This window comes from Anoplopoma fimbria, chromosome 10 (genome assembly GCF_027596085.1).
Source record: "Anoplopoma fimbria isolate UVic2021 breed Golden Eagle Sablefish chromosome 10, Afim_UVic_2022, whole genome shotgun sequence".
Lineage (NCBI taxonomy): Eukaryota > Metazoa > Chordata > Actinopteri > Perciformes > Anoplopomatidae > Anoplopoma > Anoplopoma fimbria.
In genome coordinates, this window is record NC_072458.1 from 16,026,320 (window position 1) to 16,053,639 (window position 27,320).

At 41.4% G+C, this 27,320-nt stretch overlaps 1 protein-coding gene across 1 annotated transcript; it reads right to left on the reverse strand.

Annotated features, from left to right (window-relative positions):
• Nucleotides 1-24,319: 24,319 nt before the first annotated feature.
• Nucleotides 24,320-26,383, reverse strand: LOC129097688 (sclerostin domain-containing protein 1-like). Its single transcript, XM_054606596.1, has 2 exons — nucleotides 26,188-26,383; nucleotides 24,320-24,738 (listed from the first exon to the last, which is right to left on the reverse strand). The coding sequence occupies exons 1-2, from the start codon at nucleotides 26,381-26,383 to the stop codon at nucleotides 24,320-24,322; spliced, it is 615 nt and encodes a 204-aa protein (XP_054462571.1).
• Nucleotides 26,384-27,320: the final 937 nt, after the last annotated feature.

Here is a 27,320-nt window from a genome sequence, read left to right on the forward strand (position 1 = left end):
AACTTTGTGAACAATCTAATGCCTTATCTTGATGTAGCTAAAGGAAACATGATTAAGTTTAACAAACCTATAGAGGATTTTAAAGGTGTGCATAATTCCTACAGTGAACTGTTGGATGAGGACACAAAAAAGGAAGATCATGGAAAATGGTAGCAGCCTAGATGTGAACAAATCGTAGCTTTTCTTGCCAACATAACAAAATGGATTACAGCCATGTAAAAGCCCAGTTCCTTCAGCTTAGCTGAAATCTGCTTTGCTGTCACTCAAGCTGGAGAATTACCATTTGAGGAGGGTGAGATCACATATGCAAATAGTGATTTGAGTGATAGGAGTAGATAGGCAATCAGTTTGCCTCATCCTCCTCATCTTCCTTATCCTTTCGCATAAGTGCAGAGCTTTAATGGCCAAAGCTGCAAATTATATTTGAGGATTCAAGATCACTGCAGGGTTATGCCATGTTCATGAGGAGCTGCTACAATTCTATGAAGGAAATGCATTACATTCAGGAATTGGACACAGTATCCACAATGAGAAGCATTTTACTTAAGTTACCATACAAGCTCAGAGGAAAATGGTGAAACAAGGGGAAGAGCGCAATCACAGAGTCAGAATTTTAGACCTTGTTTGTTTTATTGGAAAACAAGCTCGCATAGCAGCGGACCCACTCCTTGGTGACCTGCAAGATCAATAAGCCAGTAGAGGAAAGCCTAGATCCCCTGTCAAGTCACAGGTCTCAAAGTTGTCTGGCAGTAGTTTTGCCACAAGTGTCGCTGTTATCTCAAAAATTCTTAAAGAAAACACCTAGAAGCAAGCTCAGGTTTTTAAAAGACCAAGGGCATATGCTTTGGCTGTCTCTCCACGTGACACATTACCAGGGACTGCAAAAGACTTCTCACCTGCAGAGTCTGCAAGCAAGCTCACACAAGTGCAATGCACATTGATACCACCAATTGCACAGCAAAAGAGGCAGAAAGGCTCCATGGTGTAATAGCTGGTGCATTCGCAGAGTTATGTGGTCATATAGGGGCTGGAGACCAAGAACTTCTGCTGTCAACTGTTGCTGTTCAGGTTAAGGCAGCAAAAGGCGGTGTAGCGAGTTCGGCTCTGGAGTGGTTACCAGCCCCTACGTCTATTGCTGTTAACAAGGTTACGAGTCTTGTTCCCTAGCGTCTACGTAGGGAACAAGACTACGTAGGGAACAAGGCACACATGCCTTCTGCTGAGGCTCCATGCTGCTATGAACAGACAGTCATGCTAGGGGGGTGGGTGCAGTAGGATAACAGAGCTCCAGCAGACCTGGGACCATTCAAAGTTTACTCTAATTCTCAAGTAAGAGTAAAAAGGTGGGATGCATTTTAAGTGCTCTGACGAGTACAACTTATTTAAAAATTAACTTGAATAGCCTACATTTAACGAAAGTTATTGGAACTTGGTACTAGTACTAGTGACATGATGATGTGGCTCTTCCAAAAGCAAACTGGTTCTAGGTTTGCTACTTGATCCAACTGGGACCTGCTACCAGCCCAGTACTATACCTAAGTTTGCATTGGTGGATGGAAAGGTAGTATCTGAATTATGGCTTTTCTTTTTGAGCCCCTGATTTATTTGGGAGGCATTTTGTCTTAGCTTTACAGTCTGCAGCTCGCCTCACGTCTTAACATCAGTGGAGGTATGCGTTCTGCACATCTCAAGGGGGGTTCTCATGTTAATACATGTTACTTGTATTGTCTGTGATTCAAGCGTCAACTGTAGACATTTTTCATGGCCCCTTCTGGGTTTTTGGCGGCTGTCATCTGTACCCTTTGACCATTCCTGACAGCGGGGCTGACAACAGTATCATGGGCCAGTGAGTTATGCCCTGCTTGGATGGCGCAATGCAATGCTATACCAAGCAAGTTGTAAAGGGACAGCTAAAAATGAACTACTCCAGAAGATCAAGGAATCACACTTCTGACTGTCTTTGTGTTGAGCCACGGTACAAAACCCAGAGACAACGGGCCCTCCTGCCAAATTTAACTACAGTGAAACTCAGTTGTTCCTTGTTTTTCGGGGGAACCTTTTGTTTGTAAGTGTTTGTCTTCAACTATAGCTACACTGTCACTTAATGTTTTCTATGTTTTCACAAATGTGTTGTGAAGGAAACACAATTGCTGCAAGGATTAGGTTCAGTGGCAGGAGTAAAAGGAGGTGGTCGGGGTGAAAAATTTGGTAAATTTTAAGCAACAACAAACATGTCACATGGCATAGTTGTCATGAGCTGCAAAGCTAATTGAAATAAGTTGTCAATGAATGTTTTGAAAATGCTCACCCATTTGAAATGTATTAAGGCCTACAGTTAAACATTATTGAGGGCGGGGCCACTTGGAGTGACAGGTTGGTGTCTTACCAGATCACTAGCTGCTAGCTGTCTGCTCTGCTGCATCACCTAGGTGGCCTCAGCTCCACTGACCATCCTTACTTTGTATCACAATTACTGATGCTAACAACCTGAGTGTGATATTAAGTGTGAAACTAAATGAAGCAAGAGTAACCCTATAGGCAGTGTGTGGGTCTGTGCTGAGTTTAGCCTCGATGGAACGATGGAAATCAAGTCAGGTGCTTTCACGGAATGTTAGCTGCAGCTCGGCAAACATCTGAACTGAATGGCACATTCTGACAGTAGTCAGAGTAACTAGTCAGAGCCAAACTTTATTTATAGATGAAATGAAACAATATGTATTAATTTGAGCATGTTTATACAGCAGACAACAGGTGTCTCCCCCTTGGTTTGGTATAGTGGTGCGTTCCAGGAATGGATCCATTCTTTGTTGTGTTCAAGAAGTTTCTCAGTCTACCTGTAGACTGTAACTGTCAGACTGACCAAACTGCAGAGTAGGACAGAAGAGATCAGATCATTCAGACATAACAGTGTTGATCAGAGAGGATGGCTGCTTGTCAGAAAGGAGATCTATCAGCATCTGAGAGGAAGATCCTGCCAGTTATTGCTGCTGGTAAGTAGTAGGTTACTTATATATTATAATATTACACATCTGTCACTATCAGATGTGGTCAGATGTGACAGGGCTTCACATCACTGCCCACACAGTTACCTTTTCCACAACACAAATTATTCAAAAGTGTTTTCTGTGTGCAATGTAAGGCATACACAGAAAATGAATATATTTAATAGTAAATTTAAAGTTTGTACAATTCCCTGCAGGACTATCTTGTAGGTCTTCTGCTGTTACCCAATCAGTTTCCAGCCTTCTTTAAATGCAGAGAAATAAAATTTCTAAAGCATCACAGAAAACTATTTGTATCCTGAATCATAGAAAAAGTGATTCATATAGGACCTTTAACTCTGCAGGGGCCTGCATTTTTATTTTCATTTATCATTATTTGCAAACCTCTAAGGACTATAACATTGTTTCCACGCATACTGACTACATTTCTAAACTTTCCAGCACTACTGTGTTTAGCTAAATTAAATCATAAAACAAATATACAACACAAAATAAAAGCAGTTCTGAAAAGGTGAGTTTTGATTTGTGATTTAAACATGGACATGGTTGATCTTGGATCTGTTTTGGGCGAGAATTTCAGAGGAAGGGGGCAGCTATTGTAGTAAATAACTTGATGTCAAAGGATGAAGGAAGATGTCCAGGTCCGCTGATGCAGTTTCAACAATTTATTTATTGAATCAATGCATCAGAAGTCATTCTGTGCAGAATGGAGCCCATACAGAGATTCAGCATTGACTGAGGCTCTCAGCCTTCAGGCTGGACTTATATCTGTGTGATGCATCCCTTCAATGTGCACAAAGGCAAAACACATGTTGAGCAGTAAATACATCATTCAGACACCTTGAAACATACACTTTTTGAACTACGTTCCTGAGAATCCAAAATCCTCCATCTGTGTAAACATCACCATAAACAAGGCTGTCATGCCATACGTTGGTCATGAGATCATTATTAGGGCAGCTCTTAAGAACCCTAACTTGTCAACATTACACAGCATGCAACAACTTCATGGCCTCATTACAACAAGGTATAACAGAATATGATAAAATACACTACAAATTCCCCCCTTTGGGACTTCCTAAAGTCCCAACAAACGTAAAATATATATATATTCTGTAATACAAATGAATCCGAAATAATAACTGGATACACATCATGCAACACACATCGCATAACGGAATAGATACAGCAGTCTATGTCACGGGATTAACTGTCATAGGGTAAGGGGGTAAGAAATCCCTTTCCAACTAGTTCTAGCGAGACGCATGGTGAACTAGGTATAAGACATTGTACATATATTCATATATACCTAAAGTTGCACCATAACCGTTATGAATATTCAAAGACAAAAATCGCCCTGCTATAGCTGGAGCTTACGCATATACTAGGTCAAGCCTCGCATTTATGACTGAGCGTGCATAATACAACAAACATTTACAAAAAGTAAACCAAAGGTATATGTTAATGATATTATAACGTGAACCTATTACATTTACTAGTCTTGTCTTCGTTGTAGTCTTGGGGGAAAAAGTCTAGATGTGGGGGCACCAGTACCTGGGAGCTGAGGTATCGATATCTGGGGCAAAGGTACAAGTACCTGGGATAGTGTCTGTGGGTGGAGGTATGACTACCTCACCCCACTGTTGGAGGACAGTCTTCAGCACTGCCTCAAGATAGAGAATAGGGAAAGTGAGAGATAGAGTGAAATGATAGGTAATTCATTTGTCAGGGATATCTTCACCTCATCCTAAATGAGGATTTGCCTTCAGAAAAGTTCATCAAGGACTGCCTTACTCATACATGTCCTTTCTCCAGTATTATGGCAGTTATGCGTCTTGATGAGGTAGCTTGCAAAGTTTTGTACTGTTCGTTGGTCTTTTTGGTCTCCGTGTTATTGTACTTGTAGCTCTTGGTCTTGTGTTATCTGTGGTTCCTGGGATGGTAGCTTCAAGTCTTGTCCTTGAGTCCGTTGTTTCATTGTAGCCTCCACCGCTATGTATGTCATCTTCATCATCTCCCCAGTCTCCATTTCTTCCCAAGGGGTTTGTGTCATCTTGTGGTCTGGAGCTGCTGGGAGCGTTGTTTGGGTGGTTGTCTGAGGCTTCTTTCTTCACCTTCACTTTTACTGATGTTATCTTTATCCTCTTTCTCCCAAATCTGTTGTGAGTCTCTAGTTTGCACATGTAGACTCCATCGTCTGATTTGGTGACAGACTGTATTTCCATGGAGCAGTTCTTCTGACTTCCTTCAACTAGACTCCCGAGTTTTATCCATCCTGTTGCTGTTGTTCCCGTCAGTCTTGTCAACTTTGGGTCACTTATTGACTGGTTGATGATAATTATCCCATTCTTTTCCCATAGGACTATGTCTTCTTCATGCTTTCTTCCTGGGCATTCACACGGCAGTGTCAGGGTCGTTCCTTCTTCTGCAGTTGTCTCAAATGTTCTTGTGACTTCACTTTGTTCCTTCTGTCTTCGAATCCTAGTCTTGGAGTCGTTTGGGCTTGGTCTTATTCTGACTGGTCGTGGATCTCTGGGTTGAGCTGGAGCTGGTCTTTGTCTTGGTTCTGGTTGTTTCGGATGTTTTGACATCATGGCCACCTTGGACTGGCTCTGGTTGTTTTGGGGCATTCTGTAGGTCAATAGTGTTAAATCTCTCATATTGTTCGTTGTCTGGGGTGTGGCCCCCGGTATCATTTGGATCAGGTATCCGATCATCATCATTTTCACCATCATGGTTGCCCAAGTCGTGAGCATTCCTTTTCTCCTGATCCTTGTCTTGGAGAGTCTGCTGGTTTCTGTCATTCTCTGAGCTCTCTTTCGGCTCCTGCATGTCCACTCTCGATTCCTCGACATCTCGGCTGCGTGGAGGTGGTTCCTCCTCTTCTTCTCCTTCCCTTGGCGCCCGGACACAGTGGCTGAGGTGGTACCAGGTTGGAGATCCTTTAACCTGGACTGCTGTTCCGGTACTGCGGACGACTTCAAACGGTCCTTCTCTACGGGCGTTGAACCATTTCCTCCTGTATACTTTCACGAACACCTTGTCCCCTGGTTGTATGGTATCTCCTGTTCTCACCCTTGGCTCCTCCTTTTCCTCCTGTGCCTGTTTCTGGATGACATAATCAGATATACTCTTATGGAGGTTAGTCATATACTTCACATAGGCTTTCATCTCGTCTTCCAGGAGGGATAGGCTCGGACCTTTCTCACTGGTGCTTAAGCAAGGAGAAGGCATGGGTCGACCCGTAACCAGTTCATGCGGAGTCATGCATAGCTCGCGAAGTTCACTAGAGCGGCATGCCATTAGTGGAAGCGGAAGCCCCTCAACCCAATTGAGGCCTGTGTGTTGACAAATCTTAATGAGACAGTTCTTAATCACTCCATTCATCCTTTCAACTATACCTTGACTCTGAGGATGATAGACAGATCCAAGCCGCTGTTTAATCCCTAGCTTTTGCAAGATAAGCTTCACTGTCTTGTCCACAAACTCCTTCCCATTGTCTGATGCAATGCGGTCTGGGATACCCTATCTTGGTATCACTTCACGACATAAGAACTTTGCAACGGACTGTGCATCTTTTCTCTTAGTGGGGCATGCCTCTACCCATCTACTGAATCGGTCAACCACAACTAACATGTATCTCTTGCCTCCAACAGGACGAATCATGTCCACATAGTCTATGACGAGCTCTTTCATTGGTCCCTGTGGTGTTGGAATGTGCCCTGGAAGAGTTGGTATTCCTCTCCTAGTGTTGTTTTTCAAACAAACCACGCATCTCCCTATGACGTAGTCAATTTGTTCCAACAACTGCGGAGCCCAAAATCCATACTCCTTTATAATCTTCCTCCTTACCTCCCCCCTGGCTACATGGGCTTGCCCATGAGCCTCCTGGATCAACAGACCTAGTAGGTTAGATGGCGCCACTATCAACCCCTCATGGTTTCGCCATAAACCTGTAGCATCTGTACTTGCTCCATTAGCAAGCCACAAGTTTCTCTCTAAGACATTTGCTTCTTCTTGCATCAAAACTATGTCTCTGAGTGTGATGTTGTCCTCTAGCTCCACCTCATGTGTTACTAAAAGAACTTTCCCTGGTCGGTTCGCTCCTGTAACTGCTTTAGCAGCTTCGTCAGCTGCCTTGTTTCCTCGTGTAACCCATGATAAGTCTGATTTATGTGCTGCGCATTTAGCTATTGCTATTTGTCTTTGTTTCATCATAACTCCTATCAGCTTCATGATTTGTGCATGATGCTGTATGGGAGAGCCATCGGCTTTCTTAAACCCACGGCCCCTCCATATTGCGTCAAAGGTGACACACATTGTGAGCATAGGCCGAATCTGTGTATATCGTTACTCTCTTATCTTCTGCCATAAGACATGCTTCGGTGAGAGCAATCAACTCGGCTAGCTGGGCTGAACATGGCTGTGGAACTACTTCAGCCTTTTGAACTACAAACTCGGTTCCCTGTGAACTGACAACTGCATATCCTGCACTCAGATTCTCACCTATTCGGTAACAGGACCCGTCAGTCCAGTACTCCAGATCTGCTTCCTGAAGGGGGAGAGCTTTTAAGTCTGATCTGAGTCTGGAGTATTTTTCTGCTTTTCGCACACAATCGTGTGCCTCTTCGTCATCGGAGGTTGGTAGGGTACTGGATTAACCGTGGTACACCTAGCTAGCGTGACATCTTCTTGTTCTAACATTCGGTAATAGTCTCTGATTCTAGGCATAGTCAAAGTGTACTTGCCATAATTTAGGAGGTTCTTTAGACTATGATGGGTAAGCATGGTCACTGGATAACTCATAGTCAGGGCGGATGCTTTCTCATACATTAGATAAGCACCGGCTAGTGCTCTATAGCATGGGGCGAAACCCATTTCTACCTAGAACCAACTAGAACCAATGCCCGTGGGTTGGGCGAGGACAGCGCAGGCATGTTTCCCCCCGGCAGACGAGGAGACGTACAAAACAAAGTTTTTTGAATAATCAGGCAGCGCCAACGGTGGTGCTTCTTGGAGTCGGTGTTTAATTGTTTCAAAAGCCAGGTGGCCCTCCCTTGTCCAGGTGAGATTACGGTGCAAGTGGTCACTTCCTGTTTCCTTAATCATGGCCCTTAAGGGTCCCGTGATTTTAGTGTAATTCTCTACCCACGCTGAGCTATACCCTGTGATGCCCAGGAACGTCATCATTTCCCTATCTGTTCTAGGTTTTGGAGCCTTTCTAATGGCTTCTAAATGGTCATCAGAGATCTGGCGATGTCCCTGTGTTATAGATTGCCCTAAATAAACTACACGTTCCTGGCAATATTGTAACTTTTTTTTAATCTGCAGCAGTGTAATCGAGTCCCTGTGACATGTCTGTTCATCTGGGGAACAGAGAATGATGTCATCTACATACTGGATTACAGTGCTGCTAATCGATTTTCCTAGCCCTACTAAGTCCTCTTTCAAAACCTGATTGAACAAATGTGGTGAGTGTTTGAAACCCTGAGGTATGCTGTGTGAACAGTGTGTGAATCAGCAAGACATGAATGAGGTCCTTGCCATGAAGATGCACTACATCAGCTGTGTGCTGCAGAAATGCCTGGCCTTCCTACAGAAACGAGATGACAAGCTGGACGCACTTGTCAAGAAGTGAGTCCTCTGAGTGCAATGAGTCTGTCCTCTGAATAGATAACCAGCAGCACTATCCAGACCTGCTCTATATGAAAAGTGCCATGAGATGACTACTGTTGTGATTGTCTCAACTGGTAGATCAGCAACAAGTTGCTTTCATAATTGTGGTTAAATCAATCTGGGTTTTTTATTAAAGGCCCATCCTTTTCTTCTCATGTTTTGGAGTTTTTTTAGGATGCACTAATTTGAGTCTTTCAGTCCTGATAACAATACTGATACCTGGGCTTTGGGTATTGGCCCATACGGAATACTGATCTATACACATGTTAAATTATTAGTTGTATGCCTCCCTGTGTGGAAGAAACTGGGATCATTCTTTTATGTGTAAGGCAACATGCGGATTGTCTTAAACAAAATTAACAAATAAATACAAAGATTTAATTTTACAGAATTATTCTTCATTATATAATGGTATCTAAGACCAGATTGGCCCATTGTCAGTGATACCCGATCCATCTAATTGAGTCAGTATTGGACCGATATCAATATCAGTATCAGTATCATTAAAAGTTTTTGTACCAAGTTTGTTCAGTCGGTTCCTCAGGCTGGGACCCCATAATGTTTCCAAGGCTGGATTTCTGCACCTTATCATCCCCTGATGTCCCTCATGTAATGAAAAGTTGCACAAATTTGAGAGAATGTCTGACGCCTTTAAGCAACAATTCCTCATACACAGTGAGTACAGTTCAACCAGTCTGCTTGATCAGGCCATCCTCTCAGGTAAAATGAGATGGCCTCAAACACTGTCCCCTTTCAGCTGCTCCCTAAGTAGTGTTTGTTATATTGAACTGGTGGGCAGGCTATTCATTATCTAATTTAAATAGATGATTCCTGTAGCCGACTCTCGACTACCGTAGGTTCTCCCCAACACAGATACGGCTTCAGCAGGTAAGTTTAACAAAGGTATATTTATTTATTTCAAAATACAACACAACATGCGGACCGTCGTGCGCTCCGCTTCGCTGCCCGGCTTCTCGGGCGCACTCGGTCCACCGTTCCCGGAACGCCACCACTCTGATGGCTTTACGCTCCCGTCTCAGTCCTCGTTCCGCGTGTGTGACTGTTCTCCTTCTAGAGCTCCAGTCTGCTCCTGCTTAAGTAGATTTGGCATAATTATCACCACATTACAGCTGTGTTGATTGAACTCACCACGGCACTGTTCCCATGAACCACTCCCACACCTCTCTCCCCTGCAGCTGAGCGCAGACCACGCCCACTGCCACAATTCCATTAAATAAAAGTCAACAAAAAACTCTTCTTCAAACTTGTGCCCTGACTAACAGGTGCTCAGGAGAGAGTGCCTGCAGTAAGCGGGGTTTTATTAAGCTTGATTACTGCCTGGTAACCGAACAAAGGAACATGTGGCTTGCAGTCTGAACTGCTCGCACCTCCATGTCACTTCTAGCACCTTTTCCTTCTGCTGTGCTTACCTCAGGAGGACTTCAACAATTATATGGTGATGCATCCACTCACAGTTTCATCTTTTTATTGAGGTCATTGAGTGTCTAGCACTAAAGGTGATGTGAGACAATTTTTTAGCAGGTTGAACGCCTTTTGTTGTGCACAGGTCCAAACCCAATGATTTTTCTTAGATCGTAAATTCAGATTCTCTACATACATTCAAGCTCCACCTTAGCGTTACGTAGTAAAGATATTGCGGGGTGTTGCAAGGAAAAAAGGACTGGTGATTAGCTAAAGCTTGATGAAGTATGCATACTGCATTTTGTTATATCCGGAACAATAGCTTGGCGGAAGTCTGACTATTGATGCAATTGCAGCAATCGGGAGCAATGGGTTTCCCCAATGAACTGTGCGTCACCGCTTCAGATGATGTTGCACCTGCTGACGTTTTTGCTCCGTACATTTCATGGTAATCTAGACATTAGATTGTGAGATGTGAAATTTGGGACACTGATGGAAGCTTAATATGGCACAGGTCAAGGAGCTACCATGATCAGTATCTTCCAATATACTGTAGGTACAATATACCGTTCGAATGAGACAGGAAAACTCATTGAGGGTCAAAATGGAATCAAAGCTAATGAATATTATCTCTTTTTTCTGTTGCCCTTGACCTGCTTTAATGCTGCTGGATTCCAGCCTGTTGAGGGGGAGATACAGTGATGGTTTCCCACAGTACCACGAGAAGTTCATTCGGGATTGTATCAAGAAATTTCCTTATTGTGATACAACACTCCTTCAGCAGCAGGTGAGGAGCATTACACTGATAGAGATGGGAAGAGATTGGAAGTGCAGTACTATCATTTTTTTTAGCAAAACCCCTTTGTTTTTGAAGAATAAACGAGGAAGAATAGGGTTGGAACAGTGGATAATTGAAGTTGTTGATAGCAGCTTTATAAGTTACTGAGTAATCTTTTTTTTTCAACCACTGCTTTTGACATATAATATAATATAACAGGTCAGATGACGTTTGTGGATGCTGATTATTGTGCTACATGTGGGGAGAAGGGAGCAGACAAGAGGTGTTCCCTTCGTAAAGCTGTAAGTCAAAGTCTGGTACCTTCTGTAATATAATTAATTCATGTCATCAAGAACCTCCATTTAAAACTACCTCCAGGTCGTGTTTCCTGTTGTTTGTCTTTAAGGTGACTTACTGCAGCCTTATGTGCCAAAATCTCCACTGGTTCACCCATAAAAAGATGTGCAGGTGTATGCAGGAGCAGGATGCCAACCCAGAGATGGATACTTCAAGGTTGAATGAACTGAAAGGTGCTGTAGAAGAAAACTTCACTCAGGCTCCAAATCGAAGAAAATAATCTTTACTTAAGGTTCAGAAGAATACAGATGTTTATGATGAGCATTTCACTGCAGATTAACATTTAGAGCATGGTTTTATAGAATTTTAACAGGGGTACAGTGAAACAATAGGCGACAGCGAAAGGCGAATAGAACTAATCACAGACAGACTATTTTCATACAATCTGATCAATATGCTGGTGGCCCATTTGTCTAATCCTTTCAACACCCATGATGACAATGCAGTATCTCTGTCTGCCTTGGGGCAATGGTCTGTATGAAGATGGAAATAGCCATCTGTCTCAAGAAAAATGATACACAGCTGAATGAAAGGTTGCTTCCAAAGTGCTCATCCTTTATATGTGCATTAAAGTTCTATGCCATGTACATCTTGTTTCGAGGCCTGTTGTTTGTTGATGACTGTGTGTTACCCACTTCCTCTCACCCTCTGTGCATTGTATCCCATTGTCCGTCATGTACATGGCAGACTGAAATAGCCAGCTTCAATATATTTTTCTTAAAGGTTCTCTATACAATATTTAGAGCATTGTTATAGCAGCAAACAACTATTTGCAATGTAAAGACATTGTTGAGAAAGGTCTACCTGAGCAGAGCATTAAGTCACACTACCTCAGTGTGTATTGTACTAGAAGCTGGAAACTGAACCTTTTAGTGCATGTAAGTGCATGTGAGCATGCCTTTTAGTACATGTTAGTGCATGTTAGCATGCTTTTTGTGCATGTTAGTGTATGTAAGCATGCTTTTTGTGCATGTTAGTGTATGTAAGCATGCACAAAAATGGGTTAGCTCATGGCAGCCACTCTGCACTGCTCTCATAAGGCGGTTACAGCTAATAACGCTGTCCAGATCAACTGTGTGATGGAAGCGTAGCACCAAGGTATCACTATTAGCTCTAGAATCGCTGTTGCCATTGATTGCACTTGTCGCACCGTTTGCTAAGAGCCCAAAGCTCAGCTGTCGCCATGTTGAGAGCCATGTAGATGCACTTGAAACACTGATTTTACTCAACAAATTGGGTTTCCAGCTGTTGGAGTACTCCTGCATATTTTTTTTTTTATAAAGCCTTGGGTGTCTCCAGAGAGACCTGTGTGAAGACTGATACATATCCTCAAGAGATGTACATGTTTAAAAATCAGAATTCGAGTTAGAAATAATTGAGTTTACCCCCTATAGTTACTTATCTCTGCTGGAAGCTAAAAGCTCCAGCCTACATTAGCCACAACTAGCAAAACCAACCCCAATCCTGGTTTTGCCAGGTTTTGCCAAGGAATAATAATAATTATGTGTAGAATAAAAAAGGTTCTTACGGATGGACAACAACAAGGAATTTGACTCTGTTTTCCTCCGTTGAGAGCAACGTACATTTACAGCAATAGACAATTAAAACAGAAAACAAGAGCAACAAGTAGACTAAGGGAGACATACATTTTTAACTACAATCTTCACATATAAATATAAACTTTTAAACAAAAGTATGTATATGAACATAAAACACAACAACAATGACATGAAGTGGAGGTTATAGTACAGAATAGAAGTAATAGTGCAAAATGGAGGTAATATCGCAGTATAACTAATTAAGTGTTCATCAGTGTAACGGCCCGTGGAAAGAAGGTGTTCTGGTGTCTCGTTGTTTTGGCGTACAGTGCTCTGTAGCGCCTACCAGAGGGGAGGAGTTGGAACTGGTTGTGTCCAGGGTGTGATGGGTCTACAGAGCTGTTCCCTGCTTGTTTCCTGACTCTGGAGATGTACAAGTCCAGGATTGAGGGCAGGCTGGTACCAATGGGTCTCTCTGCAGACCTGACAGTCCGTTGTAGTCTGTTCCTGTCCTGTTTGGTGGCCGAGGGCAAAATCCACAATTTTCCTCACCCTGTGAGAAGGGTAGAGAGCTGGTCCACTGGTCCACTGTTTCATTGCTAGGACAGGATCTGCAATTGCTCCTCATGGATCGGATTAGAATAAACTTTCCCGTGGAGGCTGAGCAGTGTAACACTGATAATTGGAGCACTCAGTCTGCCACCCACAGGCACTGTCCTCTACCTCCATGCGTCACTGAAGAGTCGTGTCAGCCAAGACAGACCACCAATGTCCAGAACCTTCAGCATCTCAGGGCAAATGTCATCCACCCCTGGGGCTTTGCCGCCGAGAAGCTTTTTGACTACCTCACCGACCTCTGCAAGGGATACGGATGGGTCTTCCACCAGGTCTTCAAACCCTTCCACCACGGAGGATTGTTTGGTCGGGTTCAGGAGTTCCTCAAAGTGCCCTTTCCACTGCTCGACAATATCCCCAATCCGGGTCAGCAGATCTCCTCCCATGAAGAACACAGCCTGAGCTCAGCCCTGCTTTCCCTTTCTGAGTCAACTAACAGGTTACCAAAGTTTGCTTGTGGCCAACCAAAAGTATTCTCCATAGTCTCACTGAACTCTTCCCACACCCCATATTTTTACTTTGACAACAATAGCAGCTGCAACCCCTTTGGCCAACCGGTTCCCATTTGCGGTTTCTGGAAACCCATTGGCCAGCCAAGCCCAAAAGACCTCCTTGTTCAGTTTGACTGCCTCCACCAGTGTTCTTAGTTTGCTGCCAGGACAGGCACTGATGACCTTCCGACTACTGACAACTCACAACTCACAACTGATAGTAGCAGCTTCCACAATGGAGTCTTTGAACATGGCCCACTTTGATTCCATGTATCAAGACTCGCTGAAGACCTCGCCGGCAGGGTCCTCAGCCAATTGTTTCCAGTTCACCCTCACTTCACGATGAGTTTTACCAGGTCTGTCCCGCAGCCTCCTCAGCCATCTGATCCAACTCACCAGCAGGTGGTGAGCATTGGATAGCTCTATTTCTCTTTTCACCCATGACATACACCTCCAGATCTGATGATGCTACCAGAAGTCGATTATCTTTGTTCTGGTGCCAAGTATACTTATTAATTGCCCTATGCTCGAACATGGTGTTGGTCATAGCCATCCATGACTAGCACAGAAGTCCAACAGCAAAGCACCACTTGGGTTCAGATCAGGCAGGCAATCCTTCCCAATTAACACCTTCCAGGTTTCTCCATTGTTGTTCATGTGAGCGTTGAGGTCCCAGAGCAGAACTATAGAGTCACAATTCTGCGCCCTTTCCAGGGTGAAATCAGAGTTATCAAGAAGGCTGGGTGTTCTGAGCTGCTGTTTGGTGCTTAAGCACAAACCAAAGCACAGGGGCAACCCTCACGTGCCCTGGGGAAAACTGCAACACGGCTGCGCTCAGCCGGGGCTCTTAAGTATCCCCTCACCCACCCAGCACCTATTGCACTGGGATCCAGAAGAGGCTATAGTTAGTGTACATAGTATCTAGACATGTGGGTTATTCCTACACTGCATCTTCGCATATATCATGAAGTATGAAGAGGGGTTTGGCTTTACTGTGGTCCATCTACCAAACTGCATATTGATTAGAGGCTGCTTCAGTCAAATCCCAGAAAACACGTTTCAGTTTTGTATGTAGGATCAAACACACCTTTGTACAAATACAGTCATGAACTCAAACTGAAAATGATTGTGTTTATGAAAAAATATTATTTCAGGCTGTTTCTGGTTTAGGAAAGGCTGAAATAAAATGTTTTGTGTTGTTTAAGTGTCCACAGCTGTTAGTCTAATAAAATAGTAGAATTAAAGAATCTAACATAATCCTATAGTGGTGACAACATGCTGGAACCATCATCTTCCTTATATTTTAAAGTTCAGAGTGACTGGGTGAAGTTATTTTACAGCTATATTTACATGCATACAGATATCCAAATCACTGACAGCAAGTTTAAAAACAGCCTTCATTTATCAATACATTATTTTTAATTGCATTCTTACAATTAATTACTAAAGGTTGAACCCATGAAGCTGCAATGTTCTTAACACACTCCATCATTAAATTGTTGGACAGAACCTCTGTGATATAATATTTCATAATGTAATTGTATAAAGTGTTCTTTGCTCAATTTATGAATACGATAATAACATACTGTACTTTGGTAATATGATGAGAATTGACTAAAACGTATTGCAATGCCTTAAAAAGACAATGTCAAAGCAAAGAAGCCTGTTACTTGCTAATTATCTTGCAGATAAATAGCAAGCAGCAAAAATAAATAAGCTAAAAAGAGGGGGGTATCAGACTTACATTTTTCAGGTGGACATAGACATGGCTTAAAAGTAAAGCTGATGTTGCTCTGTGTCTGCTTGATGGGAATAAAGGCAACAGTTTTCTACTATGTTTGTACAATATATGGTGAACATATACTGTATCCTAAATCTTGAATATTCTAACATCACCCCAGTTACAACACTAGATGGCAGCATTTTTCTTTCTCTTATGTTGAATTTTAGTTTACGGGTTTACTTTACTGTATTAGCAGTATCAACATTGATGCTAATTGGTAGACAAAGCTTTGTCTACCAAAAAGATACATTTATTTTTCGTTCAAGTCTCATTGATTTCATTTTTTATATTGTTTATCCTTACTGGGACCTGGAGGAAGTTATGGCCCCTGATTATATATTAGTTTTAAAGTATTCCTGAGAGAAAGTTTTACTTAACCTTTGCTACTTTAACTTTAGTGCAATGGCTAATCTTAACTGTATGCCAGCTTGACAACAGATCTTCAACATGATGCCAAAAGGGTTTCAAGGATAAAAAAGAAGCTTCTCAGGCCTTTAATTCTCAGACATGAACATCCTTCGGCGATGCATTAGATTTCTATAGAGCTCAGTCTTCCTGAATGCATTGTTCTCCATTTTCCACAGCTCTGCCCCCAAGGGATCACACTGACCCCTGTCACTATGTTCAGAGGCACAAGCAGCAAGCATGGCTACTGTCACCCTGATTATCAATCAGCCCCGTCCTCCAGTTTTCAGACTATTATTCCCTCTCAGATTATTTGTGTGTCACATTCACTTTGGATCGCAACCAAGCATAAAAGCTTGATCTCAAATTTCCGGTTTCTGAAATGTAAAAATTAGCAAATGCTCTGTCAGATTAAATTACGTCTTTAAAAGTCCCCCAGGTACTTTTTTCCCTCAGCTGTTCCTTATACATACCTCCGCCTCGATGATGTGATGTGACAAACACATCTTTTTTTGGGGTAATTGGAGATCATTTGAGAGCAAAAGGAGAAAAAAACACTCCCTACCTCTATGTTACAATAATGACATGAGCTGGACACTTTTGAAGTGGATTAATTTTCAGTATCATCAAAGAGGAGACAAGGAGAGTTGGAGCAAACTCATTGTCAGAGAGCCCTGGGAAAGGCTTGTAAAAGGACACCTTGGGTCTTAGGGGCAAAGTTTCGGCAGGATGAAGGTGGAGAGTAGGCTTTGTCTGGCTACTGTATGATTTGGATAATGGACATATACATACATCATGATGGTGAGCTCATCCACTCAGCTTTGGCTAGATGAGGCTCAGTGAAGGTAACACTTTATATGTCATCCATGTCTATAATGCATTATAAACATACTTGTAATGCATTGTAATTTGCTTATAACACTGTAAATTAAAGTTAGGTACACATAAATATCTATAATGACTTATAACTTGCTGGTCACTCACTGACATAGTTTTGCAATTCTTAATAATGTATTATAATAACTGTTATAATGCATTATTCAATTTCAGTTTTCAAATGTTATTTGTATAGCCCATATAACGGATCACAAATTTGCCTCACAGGACTTTACTATCTGTACAGCATAAGACATTCTCTCTCCCTATAACCTCGCAACACCTGTCAGGTGCAGTAGTTTGATCTGGGATGTTATGATGAAGACCGGTTTCTGTAAAGATGTGTGCACAATGGTATCTGATTTACTGTTGCTGGGTGAGACTAAGGTTTATTTCCCTGTGACTGGACATCGGCCAGTAGGCTGGGTACTGGAATCATGCAAGGTCCAAGCTGTGTTAGCCCAGCTCTCATCCGTTTGGTTTGGCTTGTATAGATGGTTGGTTGGAAGTGGTTGTGGGCAATGAGCAGCTCATGCTTTGCAGCATTTATTCCTATACTTCCTTAGCCGATGTTCATGATTGTAGATCTTTCATATACAATACATGCTTCAGTAATAACATTGAAAGATAACATCCGCATTCACAAAACTGTCACACATTTTCACTGAGAAGAGAAATGCACTAGAACTATATCACATATAAGATTTATCTGATATGGTTGAACGCTTTGGGAAAAGGCAGCACTTTGAGAAGGGATTGTTTTTGCCATTTCTGTTCTTGTTTGTTCATCTGTTTTAGTTTCCCAACTGTAATCTGAATCTGAGTCATTTCATTATGTAGATAACATAGGAACATTAATTAATAGACATTGGCAATGAATGTCACATTGTCAGATGTTGAAACTAAATCAAAGATCTGCAGTCATACACTACCACTTCTGTGATTGTGTTCAAATGTCATGCACTACAAACAGTTGAAGACTTTTAATACCCTTGCCACAAATTCAACTCATTCAATTCAAGGAGAGGAAGAAAAATGTTGCCATGAAAAACAATATTTGTATGCAACTGTTTTGTTTTTTGTGCAGAATAAAAATGGTACCTACAAAAATAGTGAACCAAAACATTATGCTATTGATTCTGTTTTCCTTCTCCTTTGTCATTCCTATTTCTGCTGCTTTAACAGCATTTTAATTGGATCTAATAGAGAGGGAAGACATGTGATCCCTGTGTGGCTGTGAACCACTGTCTCTTTGTCTGCTAAAGGTTTCCTGAGTGTGGCTAAGAGGCCATCCTTCACTAACGTCCTGCCTGAATGACAAACAGGTGTGTCTGCAGCAGAGAGATTAAACTCTCTTTGATTGTTTGAGTCTTTTGACTGAAGAACACACATGGCAACATATATTCAGCAGCAGGCACCTTTCAAAACTTAAGGCCCCAGGACATTCAACGAAATGGACTTTTGTTTGACTCTATTTTGGTCTTTTTACTTAGAATGTTTGCAGAAGATGAATTTCTGCTGCTTTTGATGTGGCTTCCACCCTCTCTTTGATCAATACAATACCAAAAATGAGTTCAAACTAAAGAAGAGAAGACTTATACTTAAGGGGCTTTATAAGATATAGTGAGGCTGTAACCCAGCAGTGGCAAAACACAAACTATTAATTGCTGTTTGTTCTGGCCTAGATTGTGATTAGACTGGTGATGTTACAACCAGCAGTATCACTGACTGGGCTGTACTTCTCTTTTCAGATATGTGTGAACTCTGCAGGTGGAACTGTGGGTTTGTTGTATTCAGAGAATGACAGTGTTTTATAAATGTAAGACACCAGGGTTTGGCAGGATGTGTAGTCAGTTCAGATTAAGGTTTTTAAGAGGTGCATCAATTGACCTGTAATCATAGCTTTTAGGGCATGTTTCATGGCCCTGAAACTACAAAAACAACCCGGCCTTTTGCTTAGTATCTGGAAGTGAAGGTTTGTGTGTGGTTAACGTTGTAAGATGTGGTTAATGTTGAGAAATGTCGAGACAAATGTTGTAAAACGTTGTTAATGTTGTGAAATACTAGTGTATAACATTGTAACATGGTTAATGGTAAGAAAGAGTGCCCGTTAATCTTGTAACACGTGAATAATGTTGTGAAACGGTGGTGGTTAATGTTGTAACACATGGTTAATGTTTTAAAACTGTAGTGGTCAAAGTTGTTACACGTGGTTAATGTTGTGAAAAGTAGAGGTTACCATTGAAACACGTGGTTCATGTTGTGAAAGGTGGAGTTTAACTTTGTAACATGTGGTTAATGTTGTGAAACGGTGGTGGTTATTGTTGTAACACGTGGTTGATGTTGTTAAAGATGGAGGTTAATGTTTAACCATTATGTTAATATTGTGAAACAGTGGGGGTAACGTTGTAACACCTGTGAAAGGTGGAGGTTAATGTTGTAACACGTGGTGAATGTTCTGAAACGGTGGTGGTTTACGTTGTAGCACGTAGTTAATACTGTGAAAAGTGGAGCTTAACATTGAAACATGTGGTTCATGTTGTGAAAGGTGGAGTTTAACTTTGTAACAGATGGTTAATGTTGTAAAACAGTGGTGGGTAATGTTATAACACATGGCTTATGTCGTAAAACAGTGCGGTTAACGTTGTAACAAGAGGTTAATGTTGTGAAACGGTGGTGGTTATTGTGGTAACACGTGGTTGATGTTGTTAAAGATGGAGGTTAATGTTTAACCATTATGTTAATGTTGTGAAACAGTGGGGGTAACGTTGTAACACCTGTGAAAGGTGGAGATTAATGTTGAAACATGTGGTTAATGTTTTGAAACTGTGGTGGTTAACATTGTAACACATGGTGAATGTTCTGAAACAGTGGTTGTTGACGTTGTAGCACGTAGTTAATACTTTGAAAAGTTTATGTTTATGTTTTGAAATGGTGGTAGTTAAGAATTGTTACACGTGGTTCATGTTGTGAAAGGGAGAGTTTTGTGACAGATGGTAAATCTACTACTATGAAGAATCAGGTAAGGTGATTCTTCATAGTAGTAGAAATGATTTGAAGATGAAATTAGTCAAAGTGCCCCTATGCATGCTCCAATTAAGTACAGTGGTCAACATTAAACCTTAACATTAAAGAAATAAATATAATAGAAACGGCATTTGCTTTCAAGCATAAAGAGATCCCCAAGTTTAAACAGGCCCTATTATGCTATTTTCCGGGTGCATATTTTTATCTCAAGCTACAGCTACAACATGTTTACATGCATTAATACTCATTTTCTCATCCTGTCTGTCCTGCAGCACCTCTTCTCACCCTCTCTTTGAAACAATCTGTTGTAGAGCTTGCTCCTCTCTCCAGAAAGCAAATTCTGCCCTGATTGGTCAGCTAGCCCGCTCTTGATTGGTCAACGTTTCACATTTTAAAAAACTTTTCCTCCAGAGCTTCAGCTCCGTCTCTCTCTTTTGTTGTTTGAGGGCGGGCCAAACTAGCTGGAGAGTTTTACGTCACTTCCGTAACATTGTGACCTCATAAAGTTATGGAAGTGAAGGAGAGAATTCATTCGAGTCGTTTCAGGCAGCTCAGGAGCAGTGTTTCTGAGGGCGAGGGTAACTCCTTTTAGGCGTGGACCTCAGGTTTTACACTCTACGGACCTTTTACATGTACAAAAATATATATAACACACTAATGGAGAGGGGAAAAGTGGAAAAGCATAATAAGGCCACTTTAAAAAAAGAGTGGTTATTATCAAAGATGGCTTTGGATTACTCACTCTATCAATTTCTGTGCTTCTAGCTTCATAATATCTTCAAATATGTGATCTGGGGTAACGTTACAAAATACACACATAACTTTTCTCATGCAACAGTAGCTGGATAAAAGTATCACACCACCAGTTAAAGGGCATCGGAATACAGGAAATGACATCTACTCAGTTAAAAATGTTGTTTAGTTGTATTATTAAAGCTGCACGAATGGACGAACAAATGTTTTTCTGTTAACATTTGATCAAATGCCTGTGAAATGTGAAAGCTTTTTAGTATGTTAGCTTTCTGCTAACTGGTTTCTAGCAGCAGGCAGCTGTTTTTAACCAGAAATGTTATAATCCCACTTTACACTATTCCTGTCCCCAAAGTCCAGACAGGCACATAAAGAGACTTCGTGGAGACACAGCCAGACTTTAACTTCCATTCATCAGGTGGACAGAAACACCACTCAAATATTTATATATATCAAATATTTGAAGTTTAGCAGAATGAACACATTAATTCAAGTGTATTTAGGTTTAGAAAATATAACTCATTGGTTAGTACATTTTTATGGAATAAGGTGTTGAGAATAAAATAAGTACTTTGGCATTGCCTTCTAAAAAGGGTTAGGTTTACTTATATTAGACTTATATTTCTGGGCTGCCCAGGTTAATTACCATATGTCATTGGTTTAATAGGGAACATAAGCCCTTATAGACCAAGATTGAAGGATATCCTGAAGAGACAAGACCTGTCCATCATCCCTTACTACTTCACATCAAAGATTATTTAGTCATGCACAACTCATCCCATATTTAGTCACTCAGTTAATAATTGGTAGTATGTTCATAAATCTATGAGACAACCAATTTGCCTCTCCCACAAAGCAGCCATCACGCTCAACAGCACTCTACCATTGAGCCCAATCCTTTAAGGTGTGGTTGCAGACTGGTATAAAAAAACTGATTGAAAAAACACTGATTGAAGATGGTTATCAAGGTAGGAAATGTAACAGTCCAGGTAGGGATGCTCCCTGATAGACCCAAGTACCCCCCGTTGCAGTGTTTATTGCTTCAGCACAAGCTGAAAAAATATACAATTTATTACTGGACTACTCTAAGGCTGGGAAGGGGATCGGGAGATTCAGATTACAGATATTCCCTCCAAAAGCTGTTACGGCTACCAAAAGATGCATTACGTCCACATGGAATCACGAGGAACCCCCAGTATTACTCAGTAGATTAATGAGGTCATTCATGTGCTCCTTTGCCCTCGGTCTCTCCGTAGGACTTGGGATCCATGGGTACTTACGAACTAACTACTTCATTGTCTTTAGTAGTATTATCTTTTTTTGAAGTGTGGGTGAAATGTTGGAGGAATTATCTCTGTATGGGAGGGAGAAGTGTCTGGGTCTGTGTGTGAAATACAGGTTACAATATTTCTTTCTTTGGCTATGGTTTTCTGTGATGTAATGTTTGTTATCCTGCAGCGAATGTAGTATGTGTCCCCCCGACCTGCTAATCAATATCCCTACTTTACCTTGTTCTGTTCTATAGGATATTATTGAAAGAAGATATCAGTTATTTTTCCTTCAAAGGTAAGACAAGTTAAACATCCTGTTGTCATTCAGTGAAGATAATTCTATTCACAGCTTTCAGGGTGAAAAAAATGAACGGATACATGACACAATAAAGCGACTTAACATGTTGCGGCAGCTGGAAAAAGCCACACTAGCCTGGAGGGGAAGGTATCCCCTTCACAATAAAACATGGCATCTGGTGAAAGAGAGCCTCCTAACTGACTAATGCCTCTGTTGTTAGGGAGTTCCTGTTTGCTGTGAGCCTGTCTGGCCCGCCTGCAGCATTATGTCACAAACACAACCTTGTTAACAATTTTAATTTATTTCTTCATTTATTATGATCACTTATTTCTGGCAATAACCAATAATGCAAAAAAGAACTTCAACAGTTCTTTTACAAAAATAAATTACATACTATTCACTATGAAAAAAACCCATAAAACTTGACCCATATATTGTACATTACATTAGACTATCTAAACATCATTCTATTGTTTACATCTAATTTCACATTTCAACATTTTCTGATGGTTTATCATATATATGATTTATTATGTTAACATTATGTTTTACAGGTGTGGCATCCAAAGTCTGTTGAACCTTTGACGTAAGAGATTCTTTTTTTCTATCATTTTTAGAAGATGTTCTACAGCAAAACTACCTGCCGAATAAACCCCAACACAAACCAAAGTTCCTTACAAACTTTTACATATACTACATTATTACCTTAACTGCCATTAGAGCCTCCGTTAATGTTAGATAGTGGATTTGGGCAGTTATTTGTGTGGCGGGGGCTCTCAGGCGACACAATACACCCCTGGTGGCCATGTTGGAGCACCAGCCTACGAGTGTGTCCAAGTTCCGACCAAATTCCGACCAAATGTGCAAGAGCCATTAGTTTGAGCAGCACGAACAAAGAAGCTAAGTGGATGATACGGATCAGAATGTCAATACTCCAGACCTGTCTCCAGTTGGGTTTTTATACATCTAATTTGCAAGAGCAAGAAATGTAACGACATCCAGCTGGATTACGTTTTCCATAAATAAAATGGTGAAATATTGTTAATTAACATAAAATATTGATATTGAACGTATGTGTACATAACTACCATACTAAGTTTGATACCACAGCGTCAGTTGAAAAATAATTTTGTAATTAAATGTCATTTTTAAGAGGGTTGAAATAATCTCATTGAATGTTCTTAAACCGACTTGAATCAGAGTCGCATCACCCCCGACATTCACATTGGCACAAAGTTAACTTTTCCTCCATTCTTCAGGGTTTTGTTTTTTATTACGTTGGTGTTTAAACCCTGAGAAAATGAGTGTAATGAGTCTAATGGTTTGTACAGCTGCCTCAGGCCGGGCCACATGCTGCATTTTTTACTGAATGGTTTGGCGCGAGGTGCCTATGAAATAGGGTTTTTATGGACTGTTGAAGTTATATCTACTCTTATGCCAACTTTTAAGGGCGGAGGGACAATTTGCTCCTGGCGTTGCTAAGCGCCCATAGCAAGCTAAGTGTATCATTGACATCTATCTGATCTTCTTTCTGTCGTTGTATTTAAGTGTGTATCAGCAGCTTTTCTGTGGACAGCAGTTTTTGAGTGTGTTTGTGTGTGTGCGCGCGTCTAGTTGGTGGAGCATGAGCAGAGGATACTCAAATGACCGTGTAACCTTTTAGCAGCGTGCTTATAGAATGAATGCTGGAGAAACAGTGGACAGGTCGTAAAGCTATGAATAGGTGTAAAGGTGCATTTCTGATCTTTGCACAGAGCCAGGCTTACTGTTTCCCCCTGCTTTCAGTCTCTATGCTAAGCTAGGCTAACCAGATCCTGACTCCAGATCAGTACTAAACACAGAAATGAGACATCCTGCTGAATAGTTCAACACTTAAGTGTTGAACTATTCCTGTTTAATCTTAAAACCGTTAGTCACAATATTACGTTTGAGGCAAAACTTCATCGTTGACTTTTACCTCTGTTAGGCCTGGCTCTTAAACATTTGGTTATGATGTACACACTTCTATTTTATCCATAAACTTCATGATGTTAGTTGTCAGACTGTCCCCTGTCTCTCTCCTCAGGCAGTCCAGCCTTTTTCCTCTGTTTTCCACTGTGGACAGGTGTATCCTTGTGTCCAGAGTCATTCTGCTCTCTGGAGTAGCGCTTGCACTTGCAGGAGGTCACCACAGTTATCTTGTAGGTCCTGGAGTTGCCATCCTGGCACTGCAGACGGATCCGCTGAGTCCTGGTCCTGTCAATGACGCAACGCCACTCCTGGGTGTCGCGGCGGCTCCAGTACCTCCCAGTGTAACCCCCACCCCCAATCCAGTTGGGCAGCAGGTGGGCCGGCAGACACTCCCCAGCACACACTAGCTCCTTGATGGGGTTGACGCTGGTGCACTGGCCATCAGAGATGTACTTTGTGGACCTCAGCTCCCTGCAGCCCACCTGGCTCTGGTCTGGGCCTGAGAAATGAGATCTGAGTTAGATATACTTCTGCTCTTCTATCTGTTTACACTGTTCCTGTTCAGGTCTACTTCTTGAAACAAAAGAGGTGGCTACTCTAAACTGTGAGATGGATGGACTCTGGTCTTAATTGTTATGGTCATATAGAACAGGGAGACTCCACCTAGTGCAATTTACACGGAAAACTACATTACTACTCAGCCTGTGTCTCAGCTTCAGGTCTAATGTTATATGCTATCAGGTTGCATTATGGGAAGTGTATAGGATCCAGCATTCTTTGGGCAGGTGACTTGTAGGAGGCTCTAAAAGTCTGATATCTCAGCCTCTGCTTTCTGAGAGTGAACAGAAAACATGGGAAGCTGCATTTTTCAACCACATTAAACATACTTGGATTTACTGATCTCAACTTTGGTGCTTTCAGTGATAGATATTATCAATTATTGATAATATCTAAAAAAATATATTTTATTTTTGGGCATATCCTTCACTTATTATTCTATGTAACTTGTAAACCACCTGAATTGCTATTGTGTAATAAATATTCAATATGAATAAAATCGTCCAATGATGATATTTTCGTTTGCTCATTATCCCTTTGGTTTTGTCATTAAGGAATTTGGCAGCACCTCAGTGGTGTCAGGTTTTAAATACTGTAGGAAGGCAAGTAGCAGCAGCAAGCACCTGTCACAGCAGGAGCTGGGATTTCTATGGATAGATGAATAAACCACAAATAACCACAAAAATGTCTGTATGGACAACCAACGTTTTTCGTGTGTACTACTGATCCCTTTGATGCATCAGGGGCATTTCCTTTCAGGTTCGTGTCAAATTAGATTATGAACAATGCAGCTCCCATAGTGCTGTTTTACTAATCCACCACAATCTTTATTAGCAATACATCCTTTCTGTCAAAGCCCACAACCCTGAAGTCATTATAGTTAACAAAATGAATAGATCTAGGTAGAAGCTGCTTTATAGTGTACTTACATTGCTACATCAATTTCTGGCCACCATTATTGAAAATGTTCTTTCCTTTCTTGCGTTTTTTTCTATGCTTTCGTTCTTCCCCTCTTTTCTTTCTTTCTTCCTTCCCGAAATCCAACTCTGCAGCCTGGGAAACCATACATTTCTGCTCATAGAAGTCATGCCAAATGCTCCCAATCCCGTCATGCTGTAGGCTGCGTTACAATTACAGAATGCGGAATGCTTACTAATCATATTTTGCTCCATGTGCAGGTTAGGAAACCATATTTCCAAAGTTAACGAGAACAAATTTTATTTATGCGTTTTGAAACTACTCCTGCCAGTCACATCACCACACTAATAGAATAATATAATCTAATGACTCAATCTGAAACACATGTGTCAACCTTTAATGAGCAAGACAAACAAACGTGAAACGATGTAAATATACTGTAAGTGCGCCGTGCGTAACCGCTTGGACTCACCATTACGCACAGCGTCAGCCAGCTGTCTCCCGCCGTTCCTCGCCTGGTTCGTATCTTCATTAACCAACTCGTCTTCAGTATCGTGGACCAGCTGAATGCTGTCTGACTCAGTGGCGTCGTTCTGCACAGCTGAGCTACTCCTGCTCAGCAGCAGCAGGAGCGCGAGGAGCTGGAGTGCGCTGGCACGACGGGGCATGACTCCACCTGACTGATCTGAGAACGACTAACCTGCTGTAGCAGCTGCTGTGCTTTATATATCCTCCGCTTTATGAACAAGGCACACCCACCCAAAAGCCGCCTGCACTGGGATCAGCGACTTCATGATCGAACCATCAGTAGCAGTCTTAAGGATGTAGACTGCCAGCCAGCTTCTCTCTAATAATATGTAAATGCTCTTGATTCAAATGTTATCAAGAGCATTTATAATAATCTTCAATATTATTTTGAAATAAAACAAGACACAGCCTGTTCCTAAACATAATCTCATCCGTTTCCCAAAAGTTACTTTCTCAGAAAAGAGAAAAAGAAAATAAATCCCCCAGAATTAAATCTATGTCAGCAGTGTATGTTCACTTACTCCATCTTTTTTTTCAAACATTTATAAAATAAATAAACACGAGAGGGCATATTTTTCTATCCTATTACATATTCCTCTTTAAAATACACTTTATGACATTTTATGACTTTGTTGCCCAGTCAGTGATGAAAAGGAGGCTCTTTGTGGGTCTTCCAGTTAACTGAAGTAATTTGCTGTCCAATCATTATCGCTCTCTTTGTCCAGTCCTTAAAAGATACCATACAGTCTCTTAAGTTATAAGGTATTGGACAGAATCCACACAGCGGGGAATCTCCGAAGTACAAGAATATGAGGGGGCTAGTGTCACCTAATCTTCAGAGTCGTATGGATCAAATGAAACCCTGCTGTAAGTGTCTATGACTGACTCTATCTACATTGGTAGCTGGTACATTTGTATGACTGCTTTTAACAGGGGACAGAAACAATTCCTTGTCTTCACCCTGTGGCTAAATATGGTTCAGTTTGGTGAAAACATGGCTACTGTTCAGCCATAACCTTTTTGGATAGGCTCCACCATATAACTTGAGTCTACCATCAAGAAGTTTTTATAGTGGAC